The sequence below is a fragment of the Tamandua tetradactyla genome, chromosome 3 (genome assembly GCF_023851605.1).
Source record: "Tamandua tetradactyla isolate mTamTet1 chromosome 3, mTamTet1.pri, whole genome shotgun sequence".
NCBI lineage: Eukaryota > Metazoa > Chordata > Mammalia > Pilosa > Myrmecophagidae > Tamandua > Tamandua tetradactyla.
The window spans coordinates 1,743,580-1,764,098 of record NC_135329.1 but is presented as its reverse complement, the minus strand read 5'-3'; the positions used below and the strand labels follow the sequence as shown (position 1 = coordinate 1,764,098).

The following is a 20,519-nucleotide window of genomic DNA, read 5'->3' as shown; positions in this document are numbered from 1 at the left end:
CCTCAGGGAATTTGAGCAGCCGATTGGGGACAAAGTGTTGGAACCAAGGCCCAAGTCTCAGGGGTCCCGATACCAGGGCCCTGTCTGATCCCCAGTGATAGTGCTGTTTCCCACCTCTGATCTCCATTTTCAGCACTTTTAAGAAGACTTTTTTCCTGCCTTGAGCCTTTTTCCATTTGTGTTATGAGTATGTTACAAGTCATATCTTCCTTACATAGAAGGGAGGGAAGGTTTATCAAAATCATCGGGGGGGGGGGGTCTTATTGTGCCTCCTCCCCTTATCCTGAAGATTCTGGAATCTGGGGGTGGGAGTGAGGACCTTGGGGCAGACGTAAGCATCCTGGGGACAGGAATGGTGTCCTATTGCTCTGTGGCCCTCCCAGGGCCTGGCACGTGGTATGAGATTGGTGTGTGTCTGTGGGACCGGAGAGTAGACGAATAATCGCATCTTAAGGGTAACTTGGCTTAAAGGTTCACAGCTCAAAAATGGGCCTCCTGACTCACTGAGGCTTTTGCCGTTTAGGAAGCACTTTCCCCTCCATTATTATTATTACATTTAATCGCCCCAGGGGGACCGGGTGCTCTGTGGAGGGCAGGGCCCAAGCAAGCCTGTCCCACAGAGAGACCATCTGACTGCGCCCTCCTCTAAAAGGGCCAGTGCCCAGTTTCTTTGATGGTTCATAAGGTGTGGTTCCCTGAGGAAGCAGCATCAGCATCACAATCACTGGAAACCTGGTGGAAACGCAAATCCTGGGGCCTCACTGTGGCCCTCTGAGTTAGAAACACTGACTCGCAAACCCCCTTGTCTCCCAAGCCCGCTGGCGATCCTGAGGCTAAGGTTTGGGGAGCCCAGGTGCACTCCCTTTCAGGCCTATTCATACTCAGGGAGTTCTCCGTTCATCTCGGAAGACAAGGGCCGTTCCTGAGACTTCGGCGGGCAGGGCGGGTAAGGAATGGCCCGTCCCAGGGGCCCCTCCAGCCATGAAGCGCGGCCTTTGGGACGGCCCTGCGGACACCTGCGGGTCCCGAGTCGCCCTGAGGCCGCACAGCTCCGGGCCCTGCGGTCAACCTGCGCCCCGGGGCTCGCCGCGCCGCGCGGGCAGTGCCGCCCGGCTGGGCCCTCGGAGCACGCGTCCCCGGGGACTACGAGTCCCGGCATGCCCTCCTGCGCGCCGGCGCCCCGGCGTCCCTGTACCCGGCGGCCTCGGCCTCGGCCCGGCGGGAGCGCGGGCGCCCGGGCAACCTCGCGGCGGCGCGGCCATGGCGGTGGCGACCGGCCTGGCGCTCCTGGCCGCGCTGGGCGGGGGGCTGTGGCTGGCGGCGCGGCGGCTCGCGGGCTCCAGGGCCCCGCGGCTCCACGGCGGCGGGGACGCCGCGCCCATGCGCGGGAAGACGGTGCTCATCACCGGGGCCAACAGCGGCCTGGGCCGCGCCACGGCCGCCGAGCTGCTGCGCCTCGGGGCGCGGGTCATCATGGGCTGCCGGGACCGCGGGCGCGCCCAGGAGGCGGCGGGGCAGCTGCGCCGCGAGCTCCGCCCGCCCGGGGAGCTGGTGGTCAAGGAGCTGGACCTGGCTTCCCTGCGCTCGGTGCGCGCCTTCTGCCAGGAGGTGCTCCAGGTGCGGGCCTGGGCGCGGGCTGGGTCGCGCGCGGGGAGGCCGGGCCGCGCCGGGGCGGGGCCGGGTGGGGCTGAGGCCGGAGAGGCGCGGCAGGGGACGCGGAGCCTTGGCCTGGGCCGGACGCGACCGCGCGGAGACCCGACCCGCTCTGAGGCCTGCGGGGCCGCGGCGGTGCTCTCGGCCCCCGCGACAGCGCAGGCCCCGCCCTGGTTAGGAAGGCCGGGCCACGCTTGTCTAAGCTCCCTGCGCATCGGACGCACGTGAGCTCCTGCGCTGGGCCAGGGCTGCCCCCGCGGCTGCGAGGCCCGTCCGCTGCCCCAGAGTCTCGGGAGAGGGGCCAGAGGAAAGCCCTAAGCCAGTCTCGGAAGGACGCTTCACCCCGGTGCGGAGGGCCCGGCGGGCCTCGGCAGGCCCCGGGCTGGCGTTTTCGGGTCAGGAGTGACTGCGCCAAGCCCCCCGCCTCCGGGCGCGGGGTCGCCAGTGGCCAGGCCAGGCACCTGGGCATCCCCTACCCCGCTGGCCGGTTTCGCAGAGAACTCAGACCCAGGTCTTCAGCCAAATAGAGTGGAGCTCGGGGTCCAGGGGAATTTCCTAAACGGGACAGCAGTGAGAAACAACATCTACATTTAGGAAGGACTTTGTGGCCGGGACTGTGCCAGGCATTTCAGATATTTTCTTTTAGTTTCAACCAAATTAAAGTGCCCTTGGCAATTTGATTACCTTTGAATCCTCACAGTGGCTTTACGAGGTAGGAATTAACATCCCCACTTACAGCCTGGGAAACTGAGGCATAGGTAAACTAAGCCGCTGGCCGGAGCTCTGTCTCCAAGGCCCTTGCTGTATACTCAGCTTCCCGGCAGGGGGGTGGCAGTCTGTAGTCTGCAGAAGTGCCAGTCCTCTGTGGACAGTAAGAGCCCGCTTCTTACCGGGTGGCATGCACCAGGGCATTCAATTCAAAAGAGAGAGATTGTAAATCAGCTAGCATAGGTGCCCCGAGGAAGGAGAAACTGCAGCAGGGAACCCTTAGTAAACAGCACCCAGTGTCCTGAGGACAAAATAATCACCCACCAGTTCATTTACTAAGCAGTTAAGTCCAAAGAACCTATTAAGTGTTTATGTCCTAAGAACTTAGTAGCTGTCTTAAGAAAATAATACATATAATTGAAAGAAAAAATATCTGTTTTTAAATTCTTAAATAAACATTGCTACTGGGAAATAGGGGCTTTTGGTCACTACACCAACTTTTAAACTTTAGAATCAGATTGGACACTGCCACTCTCATTTATTATTTCACATTGAGTTTTTAGCACAGTGTTTACTTTTTATTACAGAGTGCTGTAACCTCAGCTCTGCAAAGACCTGACCTCATGAGAAGGAATACAGCACCGTACAATGTGGGCACTCGGAACACCCTGGGGCTGGTAGTTCTGTGGTGTTGAGCAAAGTGTCACTGGGTTTCGAGCAGATGTTTAGAATATCCCACAGCAGGTTGGGTTTCTTCTCACTGCAAGTATTTCATTGTGGAGTAACACACAAAGGGTAGGAAAATAAGAAATTACACTAATGGATAGAAGATTTTTGAAGCATTAGAAGTAGGCCTTTGTATTCATTAAAATGAAGTTGGGCCAAGTCGCTTTCTCATCCTTGATACCTGTGCTGCTTTGGAAATATGGGGCAGAACCAATTAAAAGTTATTTATATAAAGGGATAAGTAAGGTCCTTGCTTCTAAGGTTTTTCTCTAAGTTCTTACTGGACTCATGTTCAGTGGCTATAAGGAGAAGGAAAAACAAAACAGAACAACAACCAAAAAAGAAACCCGAAATGTAGATTTCACAGAGGTTGGCATTTTTGGTATTTATGCCATTTATCTCCTAGAACTTTAAAAAATAATAAATGATAGTCTTAGAATAACACAAGCTCAGCAAAGAATGATGGTTCAGAAATGATTAATTCAAGAAACGCTTCCAAAGGATTAGTGAAAAAGAACACTCCTTGCTTTCCCCTCACCAATGAACTCTTGCCTTCTTTTTGAAGTTCGCTATTGGAAAAGCCAAAGGTGCTGAGACAGACAGAATGAGAGATACTTAATCTTCTGACAGGTAGGCTTTGATAACAGTTGTGAAATTTGGCTCATTTTTCTTTTCACTTATACTTGGCCAAAGGGTGAGTGAAATTTGAAATTTAACCTCGAATTAGTTTAATAGTGGGTCGTCGCTGTGTCTTCGCGCCTGGAACATGTTATGCATTTCTTTTTCTCTACCCCATCAAAAGAGATGTAGAGAAGCCAGGAGGTGCTAGATAAGTCCAGCTTCAATCATTTAGGGAATGGAAGGACTTCTCTATCAGGGCAGTCTGAATTTTAGAATTTTAATCTGAAAGGAGCAAGGAGATGTGGTCAAAGTACACAGTTTTCAGTTTATGATCTCTTAGGTCTCGGCCCCTTGAAGCATGAAAGAGGTATTTTCAAATCAGAAAAAAAAACCACTGAATTCTAGAGTCAAAGTAGAAGTAGAGGTGTTTGTTAACCCAGCTCTGTTACTCTTCACTGCTGTTACTACGAAACGCCGTGTTTATGATCCGCTGGGTTGTTTCTGGTGTTTGTATGTTGCCTTTTAAACTATTTTTTTCTTAGGCTTTCTCTGAGTTATTAATGATGTTCTCTCTATCCTTGGTTTGCTCCTCTGACTGCTACTGCTTGCTCCATTTTAAGGAAATGACTTGAAGAGCCTCTCCCCGTGGTGCCATTTACCCTCACACAACTTCAGAATAGAGCATTCTTAACTTTACTCCTGGTGTTGATACTGGAAACTCGGGGAATAAATGGTGCTGACCTGTTATCTGCTGTCCATGGACTCTGACTCACGTGGACTGGCTAGCTACGGTTTGAAAATCCCAACTCGAGAGGCAGATTAATTTACTAATTTACAGAAGGTGCATTGAGTCAAATTTTCATCTTGCAACCTTTGTTTTGCCATCTAACAAGCACTGTACCATTGGACAAGTCACTCAGTTTCCATGTTTCAGTTCTTAGAAGGTTGGAGAGAAGTAAATGAGAGAACATGCTAAAAGCGCTGAGGACCAGGTCCCTAGGAAGCTTGTTTTTCTTTCAATTGTACTCATAGAGCTAATTAGTAGAATTTTAATGGTTTGCAATATTTTTTTCAATTTTATATGTACATTTATTATGATTTTTGTATGATCTGAGTATTTACATGATAACTTCCAAATTGATATTTTCGTAGATCAACTGAACTTAAGGGGAGAAACCTGAAATCAAAGGAGCGCTTGTCCTACCAGCAGCCTTTCTGTCTTAGGTAGCTCTTGGCCCTGATTAGATTATTCCAATTTCCTATGAAGTTCGCACTGGTGTTTGCAACTGTCATTAAGTTAAAAAAGCATAAGACCAGAAATGAAGTCTTAAATTCAGTTTCTAAATCTCCTGCTGGCAGGTTATTTTCTGCATATGATTTTAATAAATGAGAAAAAAGGGCTGTTGGGTGAAAAATCTTGACTATCAATACTAACCAGGAATCCCCACAAAGGAATTCCTAGTCCCACTGATTCAAAACAAAATTGCCAATGTTTCAAATAGTTTTCTAATCCATAGGCTAACAACTGAAATTCAAAAGTGCCAGTCTCTAGTCCCTTTTTTATTAAAACTTACTTCCATGAACAGAAAAAGTGATTAAAGAACTGTGTTCTGATAAAAGAAAAATGTTTCATGCAGTGTAAGATCCCAGAGCTTTATGAGCAGTTCGTGAATGGGGCAGTATCCTATTCAGAAACAGAAGGAAACACGGAGGGGGGATGGAGGAGAAGTCTGTAATAGAGCTAATTCTAAAGCAAATAAGGAAGTGTTCCGATTGGCTGGCGTTAAGTTTCCATTTTACTTGGCGGGGGTTGGGGGAGTCTTACAAAGTGGGAAGCAGGTGATTGTTTAGGAATGAGGCAGGTAGTGGGCCGCAACTGTTGGGCTGTATTTACATTTGATTTTCTGGGCAAGCAGGGCAGGTTTACAAAAAAATAGAAACCCGCCTAGCTTTGTGCTTTTCCCAACATGGGGCTGAGTATGGGCACCTCCATGTTGGGCGCCCTGGATTTTCTCTGTCCGTTCATAATGCCGCTGCCTTCTTTCTGACATTTAAAGGAAGAGCCCAGACTGGACGTCTTGATTAACAACGCAGGGATCTTCCAGTGTCCTTACATGAAGACCGAAGATGGGTTTGAGATGCAGTTTGGAGTGAACCATCTCGGCCACTTCCTGCTCACCAATCTTCTCCTTGGACTCCTCAAAAGTTCAGCTCCCAGCAGGATTGTGGTAGTTTCTTCCAAGCTTTATAAATATGGAGAGATCAACTTTGAAGACTTGAATAGTGAAGAAAGCTATAATAAAAGCTTCTGTTACAGTCGGAGCAAACTAGCTAATGTTCTTTTCACCAGGGAGCTCGCCCGCCGCCTGGAAGGCACACAGGTTTCCGCCAACGCATTGCATCCCGGCATTGTGCGAACGAATCTTGGGAGGCACATCCGCCTCCCACTGCTGGTCAAGCCACTCTTTGATTTGGTGTCTTGGGCTTTTTTCAAAACTCCTCTAGAAGGCGCCCAGACGTCTGTTTATTTAGCGTCTTCACCTGACGTGGAAGGTGTGTCAGGAAGGTACTTCGGGGACTGTAAAGAGGAAGAGCTGTTGCCCAAAGCTATGGATGAGTCTGTTGCAAGAAAACTCTGGGATATCAGTGAAGTGATGGTTGGCATCCTGAAATAGTGGGAGGGAGGAAAGGAACCATTTAGGAGACTGAGTGTCGGCTGTGTGTGGCCAGGACCAGCGTGCCTTGATCACCTGGTCTTTGAAAAAGAAGTTTTGTTTTTACCATGGTACTGCTAAAAGATTCATGTGGATATCTCAAAGTTATTCCATAGATAATATGAAATTTCAGCAACCTGTTTTAAAAATGAACCATACACAGTGTAACTTAGACATTATGACTGAACTAGCGTGGGTTATAAGTATTATTAGAGAATTAAGTGACTGAAAAAGAGACACTTGGAGATGTTTTTCACTTATCTTTGACTTTCATGGCCAGATTGTTAAATGTTGTTACTACAATGCTGGTGTTTGTGTGAAAACGATATGCCTGGAATGTGTGTGCAATTACAGTTCTTGCCCGAATAAACTTTCTGATGCATAATCTTCATTGCATATTTCTTTACAAGCTGCACTGAATGCAGTCCTTTATTATCATTCTGCTAATTTTGTTATCTCCAGTCTCTTCTTTCTACATGTTGTGCACACTGCTTTCAAGAGGGAACATTTCTCAAACCTGAATCCGATTATATCATTTCCCTGCTTAAAAACCTTTGGTCATTTCCGGTAACCCATAGCCGTGGGTTTCAGAATTTATTATTATTTACTTTTTGGCTGCAGACTTCTTTATTCAGAAGAAGACTTTTATACAAATGTAGAAGCAGATGGGTGGAAAACCATAGCGGTCCTGCAGGGGTGGACTCTCCGAAGGTTATTCCTGAAGGGATTTTGTAGAGTAGTTTATAAACCCCTGCTATTTAAAGTATAAACTCTAACACACATTTGAGGTCTCCGTGGCCTGGCCATAGATTGCTTTGTACTCCTGTATTCAGCACTGCCCAGTAGAACTTTCTGCGACGATGGAGATCATTTTATATGCAGGGTAGGGTAGAGAAGAGAGACGTGACTATTATGCTCTTGAGATGTGGCCGGTGCAACGGAGGAACTGAGTTTCTAGTTTTATTTAATGTATATGACTGAAATGTAAATAGGCACACATGGCCAGTGGCTAGTATTTGGGGCAGCACAACTCTAAACATTCCAGAGAATAATCCAGACCTCAGAACAGTCCACAAACTTGCTTCTCTGGGCATTTGCATATATTGTTCTTTTAATCTAGAATATCCTTCTCCCTTTCCCTGGGAATATTACTTATGCTTTAAGGATAGTCTCTAGTGATTACCTTTCTCCAGTCCCTATAGTCAGAACAAATTCACTCTTTCTGCCTTGTTTTCATTGACTTTGGTAGCTTTCCCAGGAGCTGATTGTGCTAATTATTTGTTCACAGGTCCAGTTACACAATTAGAATTCTCCAAGAAAGAAACTCTTATTAATTTTCCTCCCTGAAGAATCAAGTGTAGCACCTAGCACAAGTAAACATTCAATAACTAAAGAGTGGATGGGGTGCGTGAAAGATAACTACATCTAGATGGGAGTATTCCCAGCATCTGTTACAGCCTCCAGCCTGCCATCTTAACTTTGTTTTAGCCATCGCTCATGTTAGGGAAGGAGTTATAGCAGTGAAGGACAGGCTGAACTACACTGATTTTACCAACAGTTTTTAAGACAATTTATAATATCTGGTTACCAGGACCAGTTCTTTTTGAGAATGGCAGGATCTTGGCAGGTCATACAGCAGTCCTGTTTTCTGTTAGAAGGTTGGGTTGTGAATATGAGAAACACTGTTATATCATCACAGGTGTGTCTCTGCAGGTGTAGGGGGGTATAGCTGCATCATGTTCTCTGAAACATATTTTTTAAAAAGTAATCCTACAAAGAGACCTGCTGAACTTAGAAATATGGGCAGGAAATACACCAGAATGCAACTTGGAAAAATGAAAGCTAATAAATCTGTCCTACACCTTGACTTCATTAAAAAGGAACCTTTTTTTCATTCCATACCATCTTTCTGGCTTCATTTTGATACTTGATGCTTTTCAGGAGATTTGGGCCTCTTTGTAAGGGTTGAGCCTTTCCAAGTTCTTGTTTGTGGCACCCTAATAAAATAGGCCACATTAATTTGTCCTAATGAGAAACTAGGAACTCATCTGGTAACACCAAGTATTAAGGAAAAGTGAGCTGCCATTTGGAAGATGTCATCCCCACCCCAGTGTCTGAGGGAACGGAGAACGAACAGCTGAAGTATGACTAGTTAGATTTCCAGGACTCTTTAAATCCCCTGCTTCTCTCTTCTTTCTCCCTTCTGCCGAGTCACTCCCAACCATTCCACTGGGCAAAGAAATAGTAAAAATCGTCTCTGCTACTTGGATACTTGCTGTCGCCCGCACTTGCATTTTGTTAGGGAGGAAAGGAAGGGTGTAACGGGCCAGGCGATGGTTGTGTCAGTCCTTGGCTTCATTTTCTGAAAAGTTGACTTCTGTTTGAAACGACTTGTTCTGAGGGGGTGAGACTGGTGGGCCGTTTGCCCCAGCTCCACTTAGAGTAGCTGTTCTGTGTTGTAGGTTTCTAAGTACCATTTCCTGGAAATAGGGCTTCTCTGCTTAGAACACTGTATTAACGCCACTTTTAACCTCTGATTTTAGTTTTCTGGGCAAATGCCTGCCTTCAGGGGTGGGTCCATGAATGAAAGTGAAGAGTGTTTAGCGAAGTGCCTGCAAGCAGCACTCATCCACTCCCCCTTCCTTGATGCACCCATCAGTACTAGAAATAGTAAGAGTCACGGTAACTCGTCATCATAGCGGTTAGGTGAGTACCTACGGAAACAAAACACTAACCCAAGGGTCAGCACACTTTTTTTGTAAAGGACCAAATTCTAAATATTTACAGTTTCATGGGCCATGTGCAGTCTCTGTTAACTTTTTTTTAAACAATCCTTTAAAAATGTGAAACCCATTTTTAGCTCATGGGCATGCAAACCGTACATGAGTGCTGTTTTCCCAGCTCCAGGCTGATGGCTGATGGGCAGCGTCCGTTGTGTGATGAGCTGGGGACAGTGGCGACTTACTTGCTTTCAGAGGCCCAACTGTGCTAGTCCTCCTGTGCATTGTAACGCCTGTTTCCTAATCGGTTGTTCTCCCAGAGCATCTCTAATCTTGTGTGACTGTTTCCTTGGAGGCCCAGGAAGCCTAGAAAGTGTATTTTTAATATCTGTCTCCAGCCATGGATTCTGGTGTGAGGACTAGCATTTATCAGCCTTCAACAACTCCCTCCCCCCAAAAACCTGCTGGGCCTGGCCAGAGATCTGAGAGAACCCATATTTGAATATTTAATTGCTTCCAAATGTTGTAGAGAACTGAGGAGAGAACATGTTACTAATCACCCATCAGGAGCGTGGCCCCCACACACAGCCTCAGATGTTTCCCAAACCTTCTTTGGACAATGGGGAGCTAAATTAGTTTCAGGTTAACGGGGAGGAAGGTGGTTTGTTTCTAGAGGCCAGTGAGATGGAGCTCTCAGCTTTATGCAGACTGGAAGGAAGTTTCCACTATGCCAACAGAAGCCCCGAAGAAGCTCTCTGAACCAGCCACCGCCCAGCAGACTTGCTGCGATGCTCGGTTCATTCAGTGAAACCTACTGACCATTGAACCTCCCCTCCAGCACACCCCTGCCCCCTGCCCCACCATCAATGCTGGGTGTGCTAGCTGTGCTTATTATGTATCACAATGCGAGTGATTCATCATAATACAAGCCAATGAAGTAAGAGTGCAAAGAGAAAGAATTTCTGTGAAAATTAAGCCGAGTGCTTTGTAAAGGCTAAATAAAGACAAATCAGTAGAAATCTGCTATTGAATAAAGTTTCAAAACAATGGTCAACTACTAAAAATAGGTATTGTAAATATCTAAAAAGTGTATTTTTAGTGCTTTGCAAGTAATTTTAAACTTTGCAAGTGATTTTAAAGGCACGAAGACTGGAAAACAGACCATACTATTTAAGTGGATATAATATAAGAAGGTGGATTTGAACTTTTAAGTGGATGCATAGTCAAAGAACGGTATCAGTTGCGGATTTTAGAGTCTATTAAACACGCGCACACACACACACACACCCCAACACACAACGTCTTAATTTCCTTTATGAATTCCGACTTAAGAAAAAGGTTTGTACTTGGTAGCTTTCTTTTTTCTTGGCATACCTCACAAATCTAGACAGTCATCCAGCTATTGGCACAGGGGGGGTTGTTCTAAATCCTTCTAATGCCCCCCCCTTTTGATTTTTGCTTCTCTGAGAGATTAGAAGAATTGAATTCTGTCACATGGGGCTCCCTGAACATGAAGCAGTTAGATGAACAAATAAGTAGAATTTTAAGCTTCAAATAAATGAATAGGATTTTGTCTGTTCAGACCTGCGGTTATGAGTGCTCTAGGTGTCTTGAAATTGTGCACATGGTTTGAGGAAATACTGAGCACAAAGAAATATATAATCATTATTAGTCTCTGAGAAAAGCGAAGCGAGTTTCTGCCCCCAGCCCTGCGAGCACAGGAAACGGCTCCATGCAGTAGGCACTGCAGCCCCAGTGTTCTGTTGACAGAAGCGGGTCCTGCCCAGGGGTTGTGTTAATAAAATCAAACACTTCAGAGCTGCAGCCTAGCAAGCTCAAGTCCACCCACCTCAGAGTTTATCTTTAGCTCATCTGGAAGAGTTTATTTTAAACATTGAACATTGTTTGCTGCTGTTGGAATGAAAGTGAGAGACTTACAACCTTTCTTCCACTGCCATCTGGCAGATTTACTGATGGGTCGGGTTCTTTAATCCATGTAACCCTGTGGGGGGGACCTATTGTCTTTGTGTGGAGCATGCAGCTGGCTTGGCTGAACTTTAAAAAGCTCACACAAAGCTATGGAGAGCCATCCTATGGACAAGCGAAGCTGGGGGTGTCACAGAAGTCACTGAGGCCTTTTGGGGAAGGGCTTGTGAAGGCTGGAATGTATATTTTCATTCTCTGAATGCAGGTTGTTTTACATGCAAGTTCTCTTTGTGAACTGCAAAAGAAGACAGCTACATTTGGATATTAAAAATAACTGAAGTCATGAAGACTTACTATGTTTAAATAAGAAAAGTATGTAGAGAGTAGAAAGGAAAGAAAGCAGATTTGGGGAATCTTTATCTCATTAAATTGACATGGAGATCAAGAAGTCAAAGAGCCTATTTTTCTTAACATGACAGCAAGGACTGAGTGTGCTCTGGGGATGTGGCCTGTGGGTCCTGCCATCTCTTCACTCTACAGAAGACCTGGGGACATTGGGCGATGCCCACGTTACATCTGAATACTTACTTGTAGCATGCTCGGGCTTTGCATACAGAGGCTATCAGCTGAGGACTGCACAGTTCATTACACTCAGTCAGTAACTCACAGGCAACTCCAGTGCAGTGTTGATCATATCCACACATGCAGAAACGTACGTTAAGAGATAATTCAAACAGTAGGATGCGTGCAGTAGAGGAGAGCTTGCACACAGTAGGATGCGTGCAGTAGAGGAGAGCTTGCACACAGTAGGATGCGTGCAGTAGAGGAGAGCTTGCACACAGTAGGATGCGTGCAGTAGAGGAGAGCTTGCACACAGTAGGATGCGTGCAGTAGAGGAGAGCTTGCACACAGTAGGATGCGTGCAGTAGAGGAGAGCTTGCACACAGTAGGATGCGTGCAGTAGAGGAGAGCTTGCACACAGTAGGATGCGTGCAGTAGAGAAGAGCTTGCACACAGTAGGATGCGTGCAATAGAGGAGAGCTTGCACACAGAAGGATGCATTCAGTAGAGGAGAGCTTGCACACAACTTGTATTAACATTTACAGCCACAGAGGAAGACAAATTGAACCTGAACTACAATTGGATGCAGTTGATGGTCATTCAGCTTCCTTTCCTATCTACATCTATAGAATGTCTTTTTTTTTTTTTTTGCCTTGCACAGGCAGGAAAGTTAAAAAAAATAAAAGAAAAACCTTTTTGATGGAAACCAGCTTCACCAAATAGATGCCCCTAGAGTGAGCTTTTGAAGGCAGAATCGAGAGGGAAGGCTTCTCCCTGTTGTTTTTGGCTATTTTCTGCTAGCAGGAAAGGTCACGGAAACATAATCGGGGTTTTTGTCCATATGTTTGGTTCTGTGTGGAACAACAAGAGGCAGTTAGGGCAGGCACCACGTTTCCGCGTCCGTGCCCTCCTCCTTGTCACGAGGGGTGCGGGGCACAGCACTGCGGCCCCAGTGTCCTGTGCATGGACCATAGCTGGGCGGCTGTGTGTCCCGACTCAGCACTCCCAGCAGCGTCCCCCGGCTTCCCACCTCCCTGGTCATAACACAAGTAGCTGTGACTTCCCCAGCAGATCAGTTCTGTAGTGTTTTGGAGTCAATCTTGTTATCAGAGCCTGTCCACTCTTTTTGGCTCTGCCCACTACTTTGTGGGCATCTACTTTGTTGTATCAGATGCCTTTCTCCTTAAAATATCTGGGATGGTTTCTGTTTCCTAAAAAGAAATGATACTCACAGGATTACTGACAATAGAGGAGAACCATAAATTTGCAAGTACAAAGCACTTTGCAAATGACTAAGTCACAACGCATATAGAAGGTACAGACAAAAACATCGAGTATTACGGCTTGAAAGAGAGGGGGGTGGGAAAAGAGAGTTGACCAGTTGGCCCGTCCCCTGGCACCAAATGGCATTGCTTCGGTCACAACATTACGATGTTTGGGCCTTGACTTTTCCACCTCACGTATTTGAATTTATCAAAATATCAGTTGACGATGAGAAAGCACTAAAGGAACTGGACACGTCTTTTCTTTGGGAAGCATATCTGACCCGACTGAAGGCCATCTGGGCACCTGAATTCTAATCAGGACCCAGAGCAGCGGAAGCTGATTCTGAGGCGACCTGAGGTCACTGGCAGTAAGGGTTGCAGCGGGCGCCTCCGCGAGCCACGGCATGCGCTGCCAGCAGCCCTCGACGCAGGCCTGTGACGCGGTCTCCTGCTGCTGACCATGCCACTGCTGAGTGGTCGCCCTGTTTAAAGTAGGTATTTACCAGTTGATATGGCTGTGTTTGGCTTGGGAAACATTTAGCGTCCAGCGGCCTCTGGAGGGCTGCAGGGGCTGAGCGGGTGGCGCTGCAGGTGGCGCTGCAGGTTGCGCGTGGCCGTTGCTGGCCTCTCGGGAAACAGGTGCCGCGGGCTCCCTGCAGCAGGCGGCGTGATGAGGGCTAGGACCGCCTGTGAGGCTAATCCTGCCCAGCTGTTTTGGGCAGTGTGCATGGATTAGAAAGACGTTCATCACTGAAGCCCTGGCTACCCTAGGAATATTTATTTCTAATGAACTGCTGCAAATCCAATCAGATCAGTAAACATAAGGGGAATCAAAGGCTTGACATGGAACTGTCAAGCGCAAGATTAGGAGCTCATGGAAGGCAGGAAGAGTCTTGAATCTTTTCTGCATCCTGCTGACACCCGTCATGGGGCCAGCAGATATGAATATTTATTGATTAATTAGGTAATTGATGATCACCTACTGAAGTCCAGGGTAGATGGAGCTGAGCTAGTGAAGCGGATGGTCTCTTCCTACATGCTAGAAAATGAGCTGAACTGCCCTGGAAGGAGAGAGTCCCTTTGGCTTGCTAAGGTGATGTTTACTCAACGCACAAAATGGTAAATAGGAGCAATGAGTAATTGTGTCATCATTTTTTGATACTGTCGTTGATGAGAACTGGGAATCAGTATGAGGGAAGCTAAAATGTTTTCAAAGAAGCGTCAAAGACTGAACAAATGTAATCCTGTCACAAATTCCCTTGGGAGCCTCTTTATTCAGACAAATTATTGATTTCTGCATTCCAGTTCTTTCTGGAGATGCCTGTTCTAGCAAACAGCCTGCCTTCAGCTGATTAGACATGACTCACTAAAACGAGCCCAGACTGCGGTGGTTTGGAATTGCAGGTACCCTGATGACCATGTTCTTAAAGACGATCAGTCCCCGTGCGGGTGAGCCCATTGCAAATAGGACCTGTGGCGGGGTCACTTCAGTTAAGGCGTGGCCCACGGTGGGTCTTACTCCTTTTACCATAGTCCTTTATAAACAGGATGAACACAGAGAGAGAGAGCCATGGAAGCAAGATGCTAAAAGCAACCAAACCCAGAGAAGAAGGGAGACCCTGCCACATACCTCGCAGTGCAGCCGAGGGGCTCAGGGTCACCGGCAGCCAGCCTACAGGAGAGAGCATTGGCAGATAGTGCCTGGATTTGGACATTTTTACTCCCTCAAAACTGTAAGCTTGTACGCCACTAATTCCCAGTGTTAAAAGCCAATCCATTTTATGGTGTCTGCTTTCAGCAGCCTAGAAAACTAAAATGATTAATTCTACCATAACCAACATGTATTTACGCTGTCTGATAATTAGTTTTCAAATAAGTTTATACACATTGAAAAAAATTGAGTGTTTTTTTTTAAAGAATGTCACATCCTTGCAGACCCTTAAGACCATGGATCAGTAGGACAAATCAGGACGTGATAAATTCACTAGAGAAGGTTCCGTCTATAATAATAACTACTAATTATGTGTGAGATAGTTAAAATACATTATTTCGAGGTTTTGTGGCAACACTGCAAGGTTGTTATTCTTATTCCTCATTTGCAGATAAGGAAATGGTCTTCAAAAGCTTAAGAGACATATGCCAGAGACCCGGGTTTTATTCCTGAAGCTTGCCCATGCCAAAAAAAAGATTAAGAGACTTGTCCGAAGCCTGAAGAGCTCAGGATTTAAAGTAAAATCTTTCAGGCTTTAGAGTCTTTGTCTCCTTCCACCATAATAGTATACACATATTTCAGGGAACTAAATAACTTACATAGAACAAATTAAAATGTCCTCTCAAATAAAAACAACAGTAAATGTTTAATTCTCATATTTAGAATCATTATTATCCCCAATCTTGCCCTTTAATATGTTCATTTTCTAGAGTAGATATTATTTTAAATAAGATTATTTCTCCCTGATAGGTCAAGAATGTGTTAAAAAAAAAAAAAAGATTTCCACTGCCACTATATTTAGTTTCTCTGCCAGCAGAAGTTAATTGAAAAGGTTTCTGGATAATATCCCTAAATGTAAATTATTTATCAGGATGGTTACAAAACCCAGCGCCCAATCGAGCGTGCTGGTTGAATGCTAGGGGTTATATATCATCTTTCATGGGTTTGGATAAATTGCACAAACAATGAAGATGTCTAAGTTAAATCATAATACAATGATCAAAAGAACCACATTACAGTGTTGTATAGTAAATGCATATATTTCTTTTGAAATGCAAGTTTTAACTCTCCAACATCTGCTGGGAATTGAAAGAGATTAGACATATCGTAGTAGTGAAAACCCAGTAATTAAAGACTCCGAATACTTAGAATAGTTTTCCCATTATGCCACTAATACAACTTGACATGCCACTATTATTTCATGTAAAATTTTTTGAATAAAGTGAGAGATAACAGAAAATGATTTTTTTTTTGCGTTTTTATTTACACACATAAAACAATTTGAAGGGACTTTGGTTTCTGGAAATGACAGACTAGGTTACTTAGACCAACACTTATCTAAATGCTAAAATGCTGGATGAAACCTAAATAAATATAATTTCTTCAGAACATCAAAGTTCTGACAAGGCGGTGAGGAATCCTAAAGATCGGTCATCGTGGAGGTGAGAACCCTAAAAGGGAAGCGAGCGTGCAGATGACTTTTGTCCAGAGAGTATTTGTAACCCTGGAAGAGAGGACGGGAGCAGGAGCTTTTGCTCTAATTGCCTGGCCGGGAAAGGAGTGGAACTGAAAGCCTGCACAAGACTGGGGCTTGACAGCTATTTATCCAGATGCACAGGAAAGTGGCATTCTGAGGCTGACACGCTCAGCCCAGGCTGAGCAAGGATGAACTCTGCCGTGGCCCAGCTCCGTCGTGGGACAGGGCAGCTGCCTAAACACAGAGCAGAAGATGGAACATATCAAGGAAAACAAAGGAAACCTACCCCTAGAAGCCTCTAACTATCAATGACCCTCATGCAGAAAAGTAGCCCAAATTGATTTCACCAGGGCAATCCAAAAAAAAGCTCAAACCATCAATTTGGTCTAAAATAGTCAGAGACTGGCAGTGCCCTAGAAGACCAGCAGGAGAAAACTCAAATCCTCTTTGGAGGAAAGTGTCCTTATAGAAGAGCATGGGACCTCCATATAAACGGGGTCTCTCTCTATATATATATTTATATATGGGGACCTCCATATAAACGGGGTCTCTCTCTATATATATATGGGGACCTTCCATATAAACGGGGTCTCTCTCTATATATATATTTATATATGGGGACCTCCATATAAACGGGGTCTCTCTCTCTCTCTATATATATATATGGGGACCTCCATATAAACGGGGTCTCTCTCTCTATATATATATATGGGGACCTCCATATAAACGGGGTCTCTCTCTCTCTATATATATATGGGGACCTCCATATAAACGGGGTCTCTCTCTCTATATATATATATGGGGACCTCCATATAAACGGGGTCTCTCTCTCTATATATATATATGGGGACCTCCATATAAACGGGGTCTCTCTCTCTCTATATATATATATATGGGGACCTCCATATAAACGGGGTCTCTCTCTCTATATATATATGGGGACCTCCATATAAACGGGGTCTCTCTCTCTCTCTATATATATATATGGGGACCTCCATATAAACGGGGTCTCTCTCTCTCTATATATATATGGGGACCTCCATATAAACGGGGTCTCTCTCTCTCTATATATATATGGGGACCTCCATATAAACGGGGTCTCTCTCTCTATATATATATATGGGGACCTCCATATAAACGGGGTCTCTCTCTCTCTCTATATATATATATATGGGGACCTCCATATAAACGGGGTCTCTCTCTCTCTATATATATATGGGGACCTCCATATAAACGGGGTCTCTCTCTCTCTATATATATATATATATGGGGACCTCCATATAAACGGGGTCTCTCTCTCTATATATATATGGGGACCTCCATATAAACGGGGTCTCTCTCTCTCTCTATATATATATATATGGGGACCTCCATATAAACGGGGTCTCTCTCTCTCTATATATATATGGGGACCTCCATATAAACGGGGTCTCTCTCTATATATATATATATGGGGACCTCCATATAAACGGGGTCTCTCTCTCTATATATATATATATGGGGACCTCCATATAAACGGGGTCTCTCTCTCTATATATATATGGGGACCTCCATATAAACGGGGTCTCTCTCTATATATATATATATGGGGACCTCCATATAAACGGGGTCTCTCTCTCTATATATATATATGGGGACCTCCATATAAACGGGGTCTCTCTCTCTATATATATATATATGGGACCTCCATATAAACGGGGTCTCTCTCTATATATAAATAGAATCTTTTTGAGGCCAGTGTCTCATGCTTAGGATACAAGTATCACACGAGTGAGAATAACCAGAAGCACTGTTACACATATTTCAGATATAGGAATTATCAAACACAGATGATAAAATAACTCTGCTTCTTTTATATAAAGAAACAAAAGTGAAGCTTGAAAGTTTCAGCCGAGAGCAAAAGAGCACAAAGAAAACTGCAAAAGTGATAAACAGTTTTGAAAAAGAATGACTTAAAACAACAGAAGAGAGAAATGAACTGAAGGGCAGATCAGAAGAAGTTTTCTAGAACATTGCAAAGGGAGACCAAATAATCAAAATATTTAAAAAGAGAATATATTTGGTGGATAAAATGAAAAGGTTTTATTCAAAATGTATTGGAGTTACAGGAAGAAAATGAGAATGGGGCAGAGACAATATTAGAAGAGATGATGACAGGTTTCAAGAATGAATAGAAAATAGCAATCCACAACTTCAAGAAGTCTAACAAATTCCAAACAGATTGTTAAAAAGGCGTTTGTACTTAAACATATAAAAGAAACTGCAAAAAGCAGAAGACAAAGAGATCTTAAAAGCTGAAGAAAGAAAAAAAACAACAGACGACCTTTGCTTTAGTTTGCTAAAGCTGCCGGAATGCAACACACCCGAGACGGACCAGCTTTTAATAAGGGGGTTTACTCAGTTACAAATGAACAGTTCTTCAGAGGAGAGGCAGCTAGCTTTCATCTGAGGTTCTCTGTCGATGGGAAGGCACAGGGCGACGTCTGCTGGCCTTCTCTCCTGGCGTCTGGGTTCCAGTGGCTTTCCCAGGGACGACTGCTTTCTGCATCTCCGAACATCTGGCTGAGCTGCCAGTGCTGAGATGAGGTGTGCTGAGCTGCTTGCGCTGTGCTGCGCTGAGCTCTCTTCTGACCTCTCTTTTAAAACCCACTTAATTAAGTTAAAGGTCACTCGTTGCGGAAGGCACTCCCCTTAGCTGACCACAGATGTGATCAGCCGTAGATGAGTTTCACTTGCTGATGACTCAGGTCCACGGCAGCAGCACTGGGTACTGTCCCCTGGCCCAGCTGACACCTGAACCGACCACCACGGCCTTTAGATGAGAGACAATCGATGCACAGGTGTCTTTTCACCAGGAGAGTCGAGGCTGGAAGACGGTAGGGTGCAGAATGAAAATAACTGCGACCTGGAATTCTATGCCCAGTAAATGTATCTCAAAAATGGTGGGAAAGGGGGTGCAAAGGGAGCTCAGTGGTAGAATTCTCACCTCCCATGCGGGAGACCCAGGTTCCACGCCGGGCACATGCATTTCTCAAACAAGCAAACAAGTAAAACAAACAAACAAACAAATAATTCAACAAATGGTGCTGCAGTAATAGGATACTCACATGGAAAAAGAAGGAAATGTGATGCCCACCATACAGCACACAAAAATCAAAAGGCAGAAACGGGAGCATTAACAAACATGTAGAACTGTGAGGACTGGCCTAAACTGAACCACAGATGGAAATTCTAAAGGATTCACTTCAGACATAAAGAAAGTAATTCCAGGGAGAAGTTCAGAGATACCAGAAAGAATAAATACCAACAAAATATGGAGTAAAAAACTAATAATTTCATTATGAAATTGTACAAACATCAAACAATAATGAATGTAAGATAGTAATGTAAAAATGATAGATTAAATGTATCTGACAGTATTTAGATATAAGTCAAGAAGTGGTAAACCGAGTTAAAGTTTCCCAAAGTTCTTGCATGGTCCAGGAGTAAGATAAAAAGTAAGCTTGGTATTTGCCTTTAGTAAATCAAGGGGGCATGTTGTGATATAGAGTAACCACTAAAGTAAAATTAAAAAGTTATCTTCAACTAACACAACAGAAAAATAGAAAGACAAAGTATAATATTTTGAAAGAAAATAAGAAATGAGAAAAAATTAGAAAATGTGGGAAAAATGTAAAGCTCAAAATGTGCTAGATTTAACCCAAAATATCTATAATTATAAAAAGTCCTTGATTAAATATTCCTGTAAAAAAGACAGATAATTTTAGACTGTATTTTCAAAAATCAATTTTCTGTCATTTCAAAAGATACATCTTAAATGTAAGTATAAAGAAAGGTTGAAAGTAAAAGAAAGCAAAAAGACGATAGGGCATTAGGACAACAGTAACCAGACAAAAACGGGCTTGATTACATTAAGATAAACTAAAATGTAATACAAAAATCATTACCAGAGGAGTTCACTTCATGATAATAAAAACTTCACTTCACCAAGAAGGTATAACATATTTTTTAATGTATTAAAAATGTATGAAATTTTTAAATATACAATACATAAATAAAAAGCATATCTATAAGAAGAATGTGTAAGTATCCAGGCATAGCTGTCATAACAGAATTGTTTTTAATATGTCTCTGTCAATAATTGAGCTTCAGTTTATCAAACTTGATTTAATGGAGAGATATAGGAAACTACACCAAATAACTGTAGAATATATCAGTTTTTCAAACACATATAAAGGACTTCAAAAGTCGACTTTTTATTAGGGCATAAAGCAAATTTAAACATACACCATGTGATTGAAAAGACCTAGAATGTATTCCTAATCATAATGCACTAAGATAAACATCAATAATTGGAAAGTTTCTTATATGTTTGAAAATTAAGAAATACACTTCTAGGTTATTCACGGGTTAAATAGGAAGTCAAAGTGGAATTTT

The 20,519-nt window shown here is 44.2% G+C and overlaps 2 protein-coding genes across 5 annotated transcripts in view; both read left to right on the top strand.

Moving 5' to 3' along the window:
* NT5C1B (5'-nucleotidase, cytosolic IB) overlaps positions 1-20,519 on the top strand; it is an 83,611-nt gene that overhangs the window by 17,407 nt on the left and 45,685 nt on the right. The gene's annotated exons all lie outside the window — the stretch shown is intronic.
* RDH14 (retinol dehydrogenase 14) lies at positions 1,258-6,996 on the top strand. Its single transcript, XM_077152154.1, has 2 exons — positions 1,258-1,617; positions 5,766-6,996. Exons 1-2 carry the CDS (start codon positions 1,261-1,263, stop codon positions 6,381-6,383), a joined length of 975 nt encoding a protein of 324 aa, XP_077008269.1. The 5' UTR covers positions 1,258-1,260; the 3' UTR covers positions 6,384-6,996.